The sequence below is a fragment of the Oryzias melastigma genome, linkage group LG8 (assembly GCF_002922805.2).
Source record: "Oryzias melastigma strain HK-1 linkage group LG8, ASM292280v2, whole genome shotgun sequence".
Classification (NCBI taxonomy): Eukaryota; Metazoa; Chordata; class Actinopteri; order Beloniformes; family Adrianichthyidae; genus Oryzias; species Oryzias melastigma.
This window is the reverse complement of record NC_050519.1, coordinates 3,554,815-3,569,223: the sequence shown is the minus strand read 5'-3', so window position 1 is coordinate 3,569,223 and position 14,409 is coordinate 3,554,815. Positions and strand designations below refer to the sequence as shown.

The window sequence follows — 14,409 nt, the reverse complement described above, 5'->3', positions numbered from 1 at the left end:
TGTGTCTTTTATGCTAATATTTCTGCTTTATAGTTATTAATGGAGACAAAAAAATGTGTTAAATGGTGAGTAAAGCATAAAAAATCACACATTTCCATTGTGTTGGAGGATTGACTGTATAAGAAAGTATTTTTACAGTCGATGGTTGGAGGTTAAGAGTTTATAAGTGCAGGGAAGGGAGCTGCTTCATCCTAAATATATCTTGTGAATCGTACCAGCAGTCTGGTCAGCTTGAGTTACACGGAAATGGTTTTATGATGAGGCAGAAACAGATGCAGCAAATTCGTTTAGCCTAAAATTGGTTTAAAGATACACAAGAAATGACATTTGACATCCAATCCAGACAAAATCCAATAATGCTTTAATGTCAATTTGCTAAACGATGGTATTTTATATAGGTAATGTCTTATGCTTTTTCGCTGAGGTGAAATTTATTTATTTGGCTTTTGGTAACAATTAAAAATAGATCGTTGAACAATGCACAAGTGAAATCAAATAGTTCAAAAAATCATCTTCATTTGGGGATTTTATCGTACTTGATATAGATGATTACTGAAAACTAAATTCTCGTGAGTGATTGGCAGTTTATTTAGCTATGAAGATAAAAAAAATAACATGTTATTGAAGTTAACCTAAATAATACTGTTTACTCTAAAGAAGTGGATTTAACAATTCTTTAGTTTATTGTAAAAAAAAAAAGTATGTCAAAATAAAATAAAATGTTTTAAGCAAAGTAGAAGTACAAAAATAGGCATTGTGAACTTTTAGACAATATTTCATTAAAATATTTTACTTTCAAATATGTATTTTGGAGCTCTTAGGTTATTTTGCAATTTTGTTCATCATTATATCTGATTCCTCTGTCCATCTTCTTTGAGGAAACACATTTATTTTGCTAATCATATCCATATAATGACTTAAACTAAGTAGGCTACAGTATTACTGGAGTTTTTTTTTTTGTTTTTGTCATTTGTAAATGTTCATCGCACAATAACCTTAAATTATAACTTTTTAACTTTTATTTGATAAAAATAAAATAAACATAATAATAATAAAGAAAATCTAAACATTGAGAATATGTGAAACAGCCCAATTTAGAAAATATTTTGACAAAAAAAAATAATAATTTAAGGGAATCACAATGATTCCCTTCAATTATAATTCAAGCAAACTCATTTAAGTGATTTGTCTAAGGATATATTGTTGGAAATGTACAGTAAAATTTGGGAAGAAGGTAGGTTGCCAAAAGCATGGAAGGACAGTGATTCTGATACATAAACCTGGAAAAGATCAATCTAACCCTGAACATTACAGACCGATTGCTTTGACATCTACCCTTTGTAAAATTATGGAAAAAATGGTAAAAGAACGATTAACATATTATCTGGAAAAGAATAATTTGTTAACTAAGTGGCAGAGTGGCTTTTGAAAAGGTAGGAGTACTTTGGATCCAACATATGAGAGCCCAAGTGAACAAAGAAAGTGTTGTGGCTGTATTTTTTGATATTGAAAAAGCATTTGATATGATGTGGAGGGAGGGCTTGTTGATAAAGTCAGACATTGGACCATGGCAATGTTGTTTATGGTGCATCTTCACAATCCTGTCTTAGAAAACGTGATAGGGTCCAGTTTAAGCCTTCAAGGAGGTGCGTTCAAGACAACACCAACAGCGGCTCTTCAAATTGAGATGGCAGAAATGCCTTTAGATTTGAGGAGGCTACAACTGGACTTGGATTACTGGGTGTATTTGAGAGGGCATAACTTAGATCACCCAACATTGAATGTATTACATGAAATATGGGAGACAGAGAAGAGAGGAATCAAGAGTTTTGGATGGGTAATAGGACAGAAATCACTGGATATGGGGATTGGTGATCTAGCAATAAGTCCCACGATACCTTTGCCAGTGGTTCCATCGTGGTTGATACTGGAGAGTTTTGTAGACCTGTCTCTGCTAAACATTAGAGCCAATTCCCATAGTCCATCTGTGATACAAAGCTACATAAATGAATATATTGGATATGTGAAAATATGTAGTGATGCATCAAAGGGTCCTACGGGGCAAATAGGTTCAGCCTTTGTAGTCCCTGATGTAGCAAAAAAAGAGTGAAGGGAAACATCTTTGACAAATGGCAAAAGAGATGGGAGGGTGATACTAAAGGAAGGTGGTATTACAGGATCCAGAGGGCTGTTGGAAAGATAGGGTATGTTGGACGAAATAGACTGGAGAGTAAAATTGTGTCTAGACTTAGGTTTGGTCACACTCAATTAAATTATGATGTATTTAAGATTGGGAAACATGCTACCGGTAAATTGGATTTTTGTGTTGCACTGGAAACACTCAGTGATGGTTTGTGGGAAATCCTCTGTTCAGAGACAGTTGATGAAGGGACGTATTGAAGAGAAAGGAATGAAATGGGAAATAACAGAAATTTTGAGCAACACCAGTAGTTATCATTTTTGAATTTATTTTTTGAAGCAGGCAAGTGTAATTAATAAAATATAAGAGATTTAGTGGATTGACATTCTGACCCACACTCCATACCAGTAGGTGGCGGAAATGTACCTTAAAGCTGTGAGCCAACCGCCATAAACCACAGAAGAAGAAGAATATTATCAGCAGATTCGATCAAAAATGTAATGTTAGTGTTGTTTTTACTTTAGAAAATTATCGCACATTGTTCACTAATATTGTGCTATTTTGTGTTCAGTTTTTATTTGACATATTACAGGGCCATAGTAATTTGTTTATTTTTCTGAAGTGAAGAAAGTGCTTAGCAGTAGCTGCCTCTGCATTGGCATACACCGATGGAGAACAGGCGAGGCTTTCAGGTTGGTTTGGCGGTGGTCGCTCTCTCAACAATATAAGAAAGTACAACGCATTCGTCGCTCAAGGAGACGTCCCTCCGTCTTGACGTGATATCGGAATGGTAGCAGTATCGTTTTGTCTGGACAGATTTTTCTTAATTCCGAATTGGAGCCGTTGCGTCTCCGTTAAGGACCCAGTGTTTTTCTTGTTCGGCTCCCGGGCCTCGACATAGCTAGCAGCGGTTCGCCACCTTCGTATATGCTGGCAGTAGGTTTACGAGCAGTACATTTTGATTCGGGAAAGGAATAGTTCACTGTGGGCTAAGACGGCAACATGCACCGTGCATGTTATTGGTAAAAAATACAAGGTACAGGGTTGGAAGGTCAGCTAAATAAAGCGTAAACTATTACCCATATCCTGCTAGTTAGCATCTGCCAGCGGTAGCACTAGCCCATTTGCTTCGGCTAATACGAGACGGCACAACAAAACCAACTTCACATCGCGTTATATAACTTTAGTGCAGCCAACGTGATTTTTTTGTGGAGTATTTAACAACGCGAACTAAATGCATTTTATCTGAAATCTGTCCGGGTACTTAAAAACGTTTTCTTTGTATATTTTGTTGCTACAAGTTAGCTTATGTTAGCCATCAGATTGTTAGCTTAACTGAAGTGTGACGTAGGATTGATCATTGTTGTGACAGTTTGCAGCAGCTCAAGTGGCGTGAAAACATTATTCAAAATGTGCTAACAAAAATGTTAGTTTGTGGTTATTCTTTTAAGGTTACCATAAATCAGTTTAATGAAGTTTTGGTGTGGTTACTAGTCATGACGCATTTAATTCTGTTTACATTTTTCCCTCTGTTTTTTGCACAAAGAGCTGATGACTCGAACTCAGTGTTACTTATTCTGCAATATATTTGGCTTTTGATCAGTTTGATTTAATTTCTAACAGGTCAATTGGACATTTATTCTAAGTTTAATTGCTATAATTTGTTGCTATAATTTGAGGTATCTTATTCACCCAAACAAGACTTTTTGCAGCATTGCCAACTACTTTTTCACTGCAGTTGACAACCTGTGAAGGCAAACATACATTTAGATCAATTCTAACATTGTAATGTCTGTTTTTTGTTGTTGTTGTCTTTCAGTAGTAGGATGGATCCAGACAGTGGGACAGAATCACAAAAAGCTGTCAGTTTGCAGTGGAAAAGCTACAAACTCGTTCAGGACCCAGCCATCCGACGGGTCACACAGAAAATCTACAGATATGATGGAGTTCATTTCAGCGTGCCAGTAAGTTAAATTTGTGTTGCTGCTATTTACAGTGTTTATTTCTTTCACAGGGTAGTTTGTAATAAAAACAAAATATGTAAATTTTTGTGCAGGATTCTGGATTTCCACCAGTGGGAGATCTGCGAGACCCTAGACCGCGAAGGCTATGGTCCAGATATTCAGAACTCTCTCTACCTGTGCCGAAATTTAAGGTAAACATAGCTTTACCACAGTATTCCTCAGAACAGTTTAAAATATGGTTAATAAATGTGTTAGTGGTCGTCAGCAGCAGCAGGTTATAAAGAAAAAGGTTGAATTTTTTAGTAAAGTTGTATTTTAGTAGCGTATTAGCTAATATATATTAAGCTAGAAATTTATAATTACAAGATTGTTCTCCTTGTTTTTTGTCTTTTATCACAGCTTGATGAATTTTTTGTGGGCCCCATACCCCTCAAGGAGGTGACCTTCGCCAGACTTAATGATAACATCAAGGAGCCCTTTTTGGCAGAAATGTGTTCCAAGTTTGGTGAGGTGGAGGAGATGGAAATATTGTTTCATCCAAAGACCAGGAAGCATTTGGGCCTGGCCAGGGTTCTGTTCACCAGCACTAGAGGAGCAAAAGACACAGTCAAGCACCTGCACAATACTTCAGTGATGGGTACCATCATTCATGTTCAGCTGGATATTAAAGGTAAGCTTAAACTCCTTTTCTGAGACATGCGATCTCTAAGGTGAATGAGATTAGTACAGAGATTCTTGACCATGCTGTTGATGAAATCTTTATTGGAACTACATTTAAAGTGTGGACATTATATATTTTTTTGTGCATCTTTTTATATTTCGGACATATGAATTTGGAGTATTGTTTAATTTTGAACATTTAATCAAAAAGTCAATTTTTTTCCCATTTTTATTTCCAAAACACCAAAATAGTAAAAGGTACAAATCACTTAAAAAGATGGACTGAAGCAATTGATTATGAAAATATACATGTTTGAGCATGCTGTAACTTCACTAAAGCAAATACACCACAAAAGCAAACATTCTGTACTTTGTTCCACATTTGAACTCTTAACTTAAATGTTAAATTGCCTTTGATAAGAAATGATTGCTAACAAGTGGAGCATAAACATGTAAGGAGTTTCTAATGATCATTATTGTTGTCTTGCAGGTCAGCAGAGGCAGAAGTATTACGACCTGATAGTAAACGGGTCTTACACTCCCCAGACTGTTCCCCTGGGAGGGAAGGCTTTAACAGACAAGGTTCAGCCTCAGCCCCCGACTCAGCCCCAGCCTGACACGGTACTGTTACATCATGAATGTTTAACTGGTTATTTTATTGATGAGCGTTGAGATGGCTTTGTGTTTTTAATTTGTGTTAATATTTCATACGCATTCAGTGTTCAGCCGTGGAAGTTCGGGTGTTGAAATGGCGTCTGGACTGTGTGGATCACAAAACGACAATCTTTAGTACATATTATTAATGTCGTGTCTAAAGATGATGCAAAACACTCAAAGAAACCGCCGACTTTGATGAAATAAATGCAAAATTAGGTGAATTTAGGCTAAGAATTGTCTTAATTTGGGAGTTAAATAGGCTTATTCATTTCAGAATTTTATTAAGCAGATTCAAAATGCAGTTTTTGTTCATTATTTTCCCTCCTCATTGATCCAAACACGACTTACTACATTTTATATGATAGACTTTTTGGAGTAAAATAGTAGCATTGCTAGTTATAGTTTATGACCAAAGTCAAACAAAATCTCCAAGCAATAAAAACAATTAAGAAGGTAAAAAAATGTTAAAGTAAGAAAAACTCACAGGTTCGATTCCCACCTTGCCTGAACGTGTTGAAGAGTCCTTGGGCAGAAAATGGTTAAGAAAACTAATGGATATGTTTACGCTTTTGAGATAATGTTGGCTGTTTTAGTTTGACTGTGTGAACATCTTCAAGAGGGGAGTGGCAGAAATGTTCTCTGCTGCCCCCAACCTTTGCTTCAGGTCCTTGATGTTCTCCTCCATGATGCTGGAGGAAGTGGATTTGTTGGTCAGGATGTTCTCTATTATTTATCAATGGAAGTGGGTGAACAGATTTTCTGTTGGCCTTTCTCCTTCTGACACAAGATGTGGAGTCCAGGTGAGGCTGAAGACAGAGAGCTGCACGCCAAAATCCATCATCACTTCCTGGTTGTGTTTAAGGAAATCATTTCTGAATTTTTGATACCTGTACTGCTGTTTTCAAACAGATTCTGCAGTTGTTTAATCTGCTGAAATGACAATAGTGTTGGTGAATGCAGGAGAAGGTTTGTGTTAATGGTGAATGGAGGACGGGGTTGAGTACACATCATTGCACAATGACATGTGGTCAGGCCATTACCCCGGTATGAGCTCAGAGAACTGCCAAGTTTTTAAAACAACAAACTTCAGTTTATTACAAGGAATTGTCCTAAAAACTGAGCTGTCGACATACCTGTTGTTGTAAATCTGTTGAAACTACATTTTCTGTTTACTCTGGAGGTGATGACCCTCTGCTGTGAGTCTGAAAACTAGAGTATCTGTGTTTGAGAAAGTGGATCTTACCTGGATGGGAAACCTCTGACTGAAATTGTGAAGAAAATAACTGTGGTGATGTTTTGAAAAAGTTTATGGAGCTGTTGCCCACTTTTGATGTTCAAGAGTCATTTGCAAAGACTGAAGAGCCTCATCCATTCAAACCACAGCTTTTACTGGACTGTATGTGCACATTGTTATTAGGGACGCTTTGTGTAAGTTATATACTGAGTTTCGTGGGCAGAGTCTAAGGTTTACATCTGTGGAGCAACTTAAATTTACTTTTTATGGGAATTATAGTGAAGTGCTACTTTCCAAGAGAACTGTACAAAGTTGACTCTTTTTTATTATCGTTTATTTTAAATCAAAATGAGCTTGACAAACAGTGCCGCACCACTTTATTGCAACAAGGCAGGTTCTATTTAGTGTACTGACAGCTTGGCTTTGTCACTGGAAGGTAACACCTTAATTGTCAAAGTTGAAATTAAATTGCTTGGAGCTCAGAGTTAAAAACCTTTTATATAAACAAAGTGCATTTAGAGTTTTGCTTCTAAACTGCTACTGATATATTTACAATTAATCATCTCTGGTTTCTTGAGTGTTTTAAACCTTGTCCAGTTATGTGACTGTCAAAGAAATGATCTAGAACCGTGGGCCGCAGAGAAAAAGAACATGACCTACATTTTATTCGTTTCTATTTATCATCTGATTCTAAAGGATATTTTATTTTGAAAAACTCCTGGATTCTCCCCCACATCTGATTCATGTCAATTTGCTCGAATTCATCCTTTTATTCCTTAAAGCAGCTGCATCGACCGCTATAAAACCCCCAAGCTAGCAGTTAACAAAGAAAACAACGTATTTGGAAATGTTATTTTTGGCAGAAAAGATCCAGAGAGGAAACAGAAGAAGAACCTTTGACTTCAAAATAAAAGAAAACTGCATTTATTGGCAAAAACCTGGAGATTTTACTCCAAATATGGATTTATTGCAAACGTTTTCACCACACACCTGAATAATAATAATAATGGATAATATTCAGCATCTGCCTGATGATGTTGTTTAAACATGGATTTATATTTATTAAAATAGTTAGAAAATAGCTGTTTCAGTTAATGTTTTTCTTTTAAATGTGTCCATTGCAACTTAAAGTTGGTGCCAATGTTTTTTTTAGCTTTCATTTGGGCAGTTTTCGGTCAAACCTTTAATGCATTTAATGATTCTTACATGAAATCTGATGTACAACTAGTGTTTGAATCAGAGGTTGAATAGAAACTTTATCCTTGAAAGTTCAAGGGCTCTACAGCCAGTTAGTGAAAATCTTGTCTGACATTAAACCTGTCCATTGCCTGAAAAAGATAATAGGCCATTGATCTAAACCAGTAACTTGAGTTTCTTCGTATAGCGTCAGTCAGAATAGATGTTTTATTCAAATGTTGCAGCTCCATTTTGGGGAAAAAGTGCTTCAATTTCTTTGATTTGTTCTTTCATTAAATAAAATACATCCTGTGTAGGGGATGAATATTTATTTTGCTCTTCTGACATTCAAATAAAATTTGTAAGTGCAACGTAAATAAGACACTTTTCCTTCTTCTTCACAGCCGTCAGAGATGAGGCGTCGGCTGTCCAGCGAGCTGGTGGCTTTGGCCGCGGGAGTCCAGGCTCTCACATCAGGAGGCGTCACACCCTGCTCTAATGACACCGGCTACAGTGAGCCGCGAATGGAAACCACTCCCTCCTCCTTAGTGGGCCAGTTCACCCCAAGTTCCTCTGCGTCGTCTCAGGGCGGCGGGGGCACACCGTACAGCTCCAGGTCCGGGACACCTTTCTCACAAGACTCGGGCTTCACCAGCACCAGGTTAACAGTTGATTTTATAATTTTGTTTTCGTTTGACTGTTATGTGCTGGATAAATTGAGTAAAGATGCAATAATGCGTCATAGTTTATAGAAGCTTTATCAGATTTTTAAATGATCATCCTGTTGATTGATTGATTGATAAATCTAAATATCAGCTTGTTTTTTTCTTTTCTCCTTGTTGCAGGCATTCGAGTTACAGCACAAGCAATGTGAGCAGCGGATACCCTCACCAGGATATGATACCTTCCTCCTCTTCTGCAGTTTCATCCACTGTTGGGGGTTACAAAGTATCCCGCTACCCTGACGACTTACAGGATCCGTCAGTGTATCACCGTGGTCGCCCCGTTTACCCCCATCCCACATCGTTCCGCCCCAACGAGCCGCCGTGCTACCCTCCCTTCACCGGTGTCGGAGGACCAGGTCCACACATGGCCCACCACTCCTCCATGCCTCCGCCTCCCATGTCCAACCAGTTTGACCCGCCCCCAATGTCGGACAGGGAGCGGGAAAGAGACTCGGCGGGGAGGTACGGGGCGGCGGGGATCGGTTCCAGAAGGTCGTCTTACCACCACCAGCAGGACGCGAACTCCTCCTCCAAGTACCACGCCCATCACTCCCACCACTCGGAGCGCAGGGATGAGAGGGCGTACCGCCGCGACAGCCAGGGGTCCCGCTCGGGCGAACACAACCACCAGCGGCACCGGAATCACCACCACACTCACAACCACCACGGAAGCAGCAGCCGCCGGAGAAGCAGCCACGACCGGGACAGAGACCGGGACAGAGATCGAGATGCCGACTACCCCAATAACTCGGACCCCAGATACAGCTCAAACTCATACCGCTCTTCCTCTAACAGCATGTCTCCTCCTCCGTCATCCTACTCTGCATACGCCTCCAAAGAACCGGCCTCCGCCCCTCCTCAGGGCTCGGACGCCGCCACTCGTCCAGGAGGCGCCAACGCTTCAGAGCGAGTGTCTCTGCCGCCTGCTGGTGCTGACCATCCTGCCCATCACAGTGCTCTGCCGCCTCCACCGCCGCCACCACCTCCACTCCCACCTGCATCGGTTATCGCTGCGGCCGTAGCCGAGACTCTCGGAACGCTAGACTTCAATCAGGACAGCCCCGTCCGCGGAGACACGTGGACGAAGCCCAAGCGCCGTCCCAGCACTCCACCGGCCCCGCCAAAGACGCCCCCGCCCTCCTCCCCGACCCAGCCCTCCGTGGCATCCTCCTCCAACTCTCCCTCTTCAACATCACTTCCTCATCACCTTTCTTCTTCGTCCAATTCCCCGCCGCCGCACCGAGACTCCTCCTCCCCAGAGCCAGACTCCACAAACGAAAGTTTGCCGTTCGTCTATCACAGCAGCAGCCTGGACTCTCGAATTGAGATGCTCCTGAAAGAACAGAAGGCCAAATTCTCCTTCCTCGCTTCTGACGAGGAGGAGGAGGAAGACAGGAAGGAGGTGAAGCAAAAGGGCCGAAGTGGGAGTGGAGGAGGGAGACGAGGCGGGCAACGCGATGCAGACGAGCAGGAGCGCCAGGCAGACAACGGGGAGAGAGACCATCGGAAGAAAGGGGAGAGGGAGCGAGATGGTCACAGGGGACGGAAAAGGGGAAAAGGAGGAGAGGGCAGGAAAAGTCCACCTGTACCTGCAGAACCCGCGCTTCCTTCCTCCTCCTCACATTCCCCCCACGTCCCACCTCCTCCAGAGGAACCTCAACCCCAGGTTGTCGTCTCTGGAGCTTCACAGGAGGAGTCTTCTCAGGCTGTTTCTGCAGATGCATCGAGCAGGACGGGAGCGCTTACTCCGCCTTTTAACGGGGAAAGTCAGGTACGATCAGCACTCTTTGATCTCTATTTTATTGTAAAACGTCTCATTTTTAACTGCCCCAATCCCCCCTCTTCTTCCTGTTTACTGTACAGTGTTCCCTCACGATAACATGGTTTTATAATCAGGCTGTTTTGTCCATTTTTTTTTAAGTGCAATTTTTCAGGCTTTATTGTTGTTTTTATAGCACATTGTGTTCTGGGTCCTGATTGGCCCCAGAAACATCGTTAATCAATCTCCTCTGTGCCGTATCTCCTGTACAGAATGAGTTAAGCTCACCTCATTTACATAAAACTTCTATTACAAGCAGAAATATGAAAGTTTTTTTCTCCCATAATTGAAGTGAAATTCAAATCTCGATTGAAATTTCAATTTGCAATTTAAAAATACATTTGACTTTTCAGATTGATGTGGAATGTGGTCAGCTGATAGGACAAGCTTTATATATTTTTACTTTTTTCTACCGAAAGGACATGGGGGCGGGGCTTAGAAAATTGAGGCAGATTGGACCCCGCCCCCTGATAAATCTAACTCTTTCCCATAATCTGAATTCTTCCCCTACAATTAATGGTCCAAACGGAGAGTTATGGAAGAATAGTGTCTTCAAATTCAGACAACGGTCCCACTTGATGACATCATCAAGAGTTGCCGGTCATGTGCGGTAGTTTGTAGCTTCCAGCGCTTAGAAAATGCAAAAAAATATAACTTTTATAACTTTTAAAAAGTCATTTTAAAACAAATAGTCATTACTTACATTTAAATGTAAACTTCTTTGCATGAGAGCTCATCCTTGTGAAGAAAAGTGTTTCTCCTCTGCAGCATAGCAGGACGTAAATTACCCTCGAGGCCTCTGAAACCCTCCGCTGTGAGGATTACCACTTAAAAAACTATTTTGGCCTAACGCCCTTACAATCTGAGGGGTAGGGAAGAATTCTGATTCGGCCGTTGTATTCTCAGTTTGAATTATGGGTCAGAAAAAGCTGTAAATGAAAATGGATTACACTGCAGGGGTTGCAATTACTTTTGAATTTTGACACAAATTTTATAGCAAATTAAAAAAGCCATACATTTAAATTACTTGAAAATGAATTTAAAACAAACAAGAAATTGAAATGTCATTTTTTTATTGTGAGAATAAATTTTCTTTTGAACTATGGTGCCAAAAACCATTTAATTTAAAAAATGTAATTAATTTTTTACTGCATTTTTAAAACCATGAAACTATTCATATTGAATTGTAAATGCATGGTCAAATTGCAACTTGAGAAGTGAATATCACTTTAATTATGAATGAAAAAAGCATCCATAAGTTCATTCTATAAAACTGGATTTATTTTCTATGAAAGTTAAACTTAGAGTTTAAGACTTAAAAGTGTGAAAGTGTTTGTTTGTCAGAGAAAAGTGTATCAAGTGTGGAGTGAGGGGTTTAAAATATCTATAACTGTAAAAATAAACAGATTTCTTCTTTGTGGATTTCACTTATCGCTGGCTGAGATAAATGAGGGACCTCTGTATTCATGGTAGCTGAAATCACATTTCTTTACTGTTACTTGATGTAATGAAAAATGAGTTTATTTTGATTAAAAATCACACGAATGTTTTATTCTGATCAATAAATAAGATTTTCTTGAGAATGTTTCAAATCTGAATCTATAGAATTTGTGTTTGTTTATTCTTTGCTGTCAAGATTATAAATTTTACTCTGGCTTTAAAAAAAAAAAAAAACACAAATAATAAAACTTTATTCTTGAGTGTAAAATATTAGAATCATGTTTTTGGCATGGATCTCATTTTGGACAGGTTTTCTTCGCTTTATGATCTGAATTTCTCTTTTCTTTGTAGATCTTATACTTTTCCTGTCTGACTTTTCATTGCCCCCCCCAGGCTTCTCCTCGTTCTTCTGGAGAAGACATGGAGATCTCGGAGGAAGAGGATGAAACGACTCCCATAACCACCGTGGTGACCCACCAGCCGTCAGTCGCCTCAGGCTCCTCCCCTTCCTCCTCTCAAGCTGCATTACCACAGTCGGACCCCTCGTCCCCGCCGCCAGCCATTTCTGACTCCTCCCAGCACTTTGGCACTTCACTGCACCCCCCAGTACCATCCTACCCCCCTCATTTACCGCCCCCTCCGCCGCCCGGTTACTCCCTTCAGCCCCCTCCTCCGCCCGGCATTCCTCCTCTCCCCCACATGGAGCTGCACCCCGAGTACCCCCCCCAAATGCCTCCCCACATTTATGACTACGCCTCCTCCATGGAGCTCATGAACCAGTACAGCGGGGGCACCCCCATGTCCTTCCAAATGCAGACCCACATGCTCAGTCGCCTGCACCAGCTACGCATGTCTGCGGCTAACGGGACGCCGGGCCCGGGCGAGGGCGCCACCGCCGACTACTCGTCCTACCATCTCCACTCCATGCCGCCGCCTCATCACCCCTACATGGACCAAGAGGGCAGCGGGGGCGGTGCTCACTACGACCAGGACCATCGATACATGCCCCCCCCCATGTCCTATCCCTACCCCGACCCGCAAACCTCCCAGATACCGCCCCCCGGCCATCACAGCATACCCCCACCGCACACCGGCTGGCCGCCACACGTCTTACCGCCGCCCTTTGCGTCCTACATGCCCCCACCCGGCTATGGCTCTATTCTACCAGGAGAAGGAGATGGATTTAGGGCTCCTGGGGAGGAGATCGCTCTGTTGGCTGAGAATCCACACGAAGCCACCGTGCAGATGGTCCTGGCCACTCTGATCCAGGAAATGAAGAACATCATGCAGAGAGACCTGAACCGCAAGATGGTGGAGAACGTGGCTTTCGCCACGTTTGATGAGTGGTGGGAAAGGAAGGAGACCAAGGCCAAGGTGAGGGTTCAATCCCAGCACGCAGAAACCGCCGCAAGGACAAAATCCCACATGTTTCTGGGTCGGTTTGGGGCATAAAAAATCAACAATTAAGGAAACTATTTTTAATTCAGAAAAAAACTTTTTTTTAATCATATTAACTGCTTATTTGTGTTTCTTTGCCATCCGGCAACAAATACCAGATATATAGTGTCTGTTTGACGAGATATAAAAGCTAAAAGAATCTTTCAAAAGTTGAACAGGACCACAGGAATTTGTCTGACATAAGGAGCAGTTTTCCTTGCTTCAAAATAAATAATTTGCTTTTGTTTTTGTTTTAGCCTTTCCAGACAATGGTGAGAGGAGTTTCTGCCTTAAGGGATGATGAGAAAAAGGAGGAGAAAGTCAGTCGTCCTCGGGAACCCCTCACGTCTCTGGTGGACTGGGCGAAGAGTGGAGGAGTGGAGGGCTTTTCTCTCAGAGGAGCCTTACGTTTACCTTCCTTTAAGGTAAAAGCTCCAGTCCTAACCTGTATAGAGTACAGTTCTTCAGTGCAGTACATACATGTAGTAAATAATGAACATTTTTAAGATATAAATCTAACACACGGTCAAATGAACTGGTCGTCTAAAGTGGTTTATTCTGTAAATTCTTTTGATATTAGCATAAGAGACAACAAAAACGGCATTAACTCTAAATTAGAATAAATGTACATTAAATCTATGTTTTGTTTCCATCAGTACCACTTTCTGCTAGTGTTGAAGTCCATAATCATCCTTTAATCGTTAGCTTTGCACCTTGCAATACAATTTTGTGGTATAGCTCCTATTTTTCACAATAATGTAGCTTTCTTTCAAAATAAAATGCATCCAGTCTTTTGGCAGTGTCAAAATAAAAGATTGTCATACTTGTCTAATATAGAAACAAACATTTTTTTTTTAAAGCAAAGTGTAAAACATGTTATACCATCGTCTGGGTGAATACTCAAATCTGATTGGCTGCTGGGAGTGGATTAAAAAGTGAGAAACAACACCTAAAAAAGAAGTTCCGGTCACACGGCCCAAATGTTCTGTATGACAGCGCAGGCTTCTGTACACATAGTTCTGCGCCATCATGAACAAGCGATAAGAGGTCACATGATGCTTTATTTAACCAATAGTGATGATCAGCATTATAAACTCGCTTCCCTTTTTTAATGTGAAGGAGTACATATTGACAAATTAGTTAACACCATAATGTTA

The 14,409-nt window shown here is 40.7% G+C and overlaps 1 protein-coding gene across 2 annotated transcripts in view; it reads left to right on the top strand.

Annotated features, from left to right (window-relative positions):
• Nucleotides 1-2,393: 2,393 nt before the first annotated feature.
• setd1a (SET domain containing 1A, histone lysine methyltransferase) overlaps nucleotides 2,394-14,409 on the top strand; it is a 30,720-nt gene continuing 18,704 nt past the window's right edge. Inside the window, exons 1-9 of one of the 2 annotated variants that reach the window (XM_024271889.2) lie at nucleotides 2,394-2,832; nucleotides 3,960-4,104; nucleotides 4,197-4,295; nucleotides 4,504-4,774; nucleotides 5,255-5,385; nucleotides 8,236-8,492; nucleotides 8,677-10,327; nucleotides 12,209-13,189; nucleotides 13,510-13,677. In XM_024271889.2, coding sequence (XP_024127657.1) covers nucleotides 3,967-4,104; nucleotides 4,197-4,295; nucleotides 4,504-4,774; nucleotides 5,255-5,385; nucleotides 8,236-8,492; nucleotides 8,677-10,327; nucleotides 12,209-13,189; nucleotides 13,510-13,677 — 3,696 coding nt within the window. In that variant the 5' untranslated portion in view covers nucleotides 2,394-2,832; nucleotides 3,960-3,966. Of the gene's footprint in view, nucleotides 2,833-2,853; nucleotides 2,931-3,959; nucleotides 4,105-4,196; nucleotides 4,296-4,503; nucleotides 4,775-5,254; nucleotides 5,386-8,235; nucleotides 8,493-8,676; nucleotides 10,328-12,208; nucleotides 13,190-13,509; nucleotides 13,678-14,409 lie in introns of those variants that run through there. The other variant, XM_024271890.2, reaches the window with a different exon arrangement.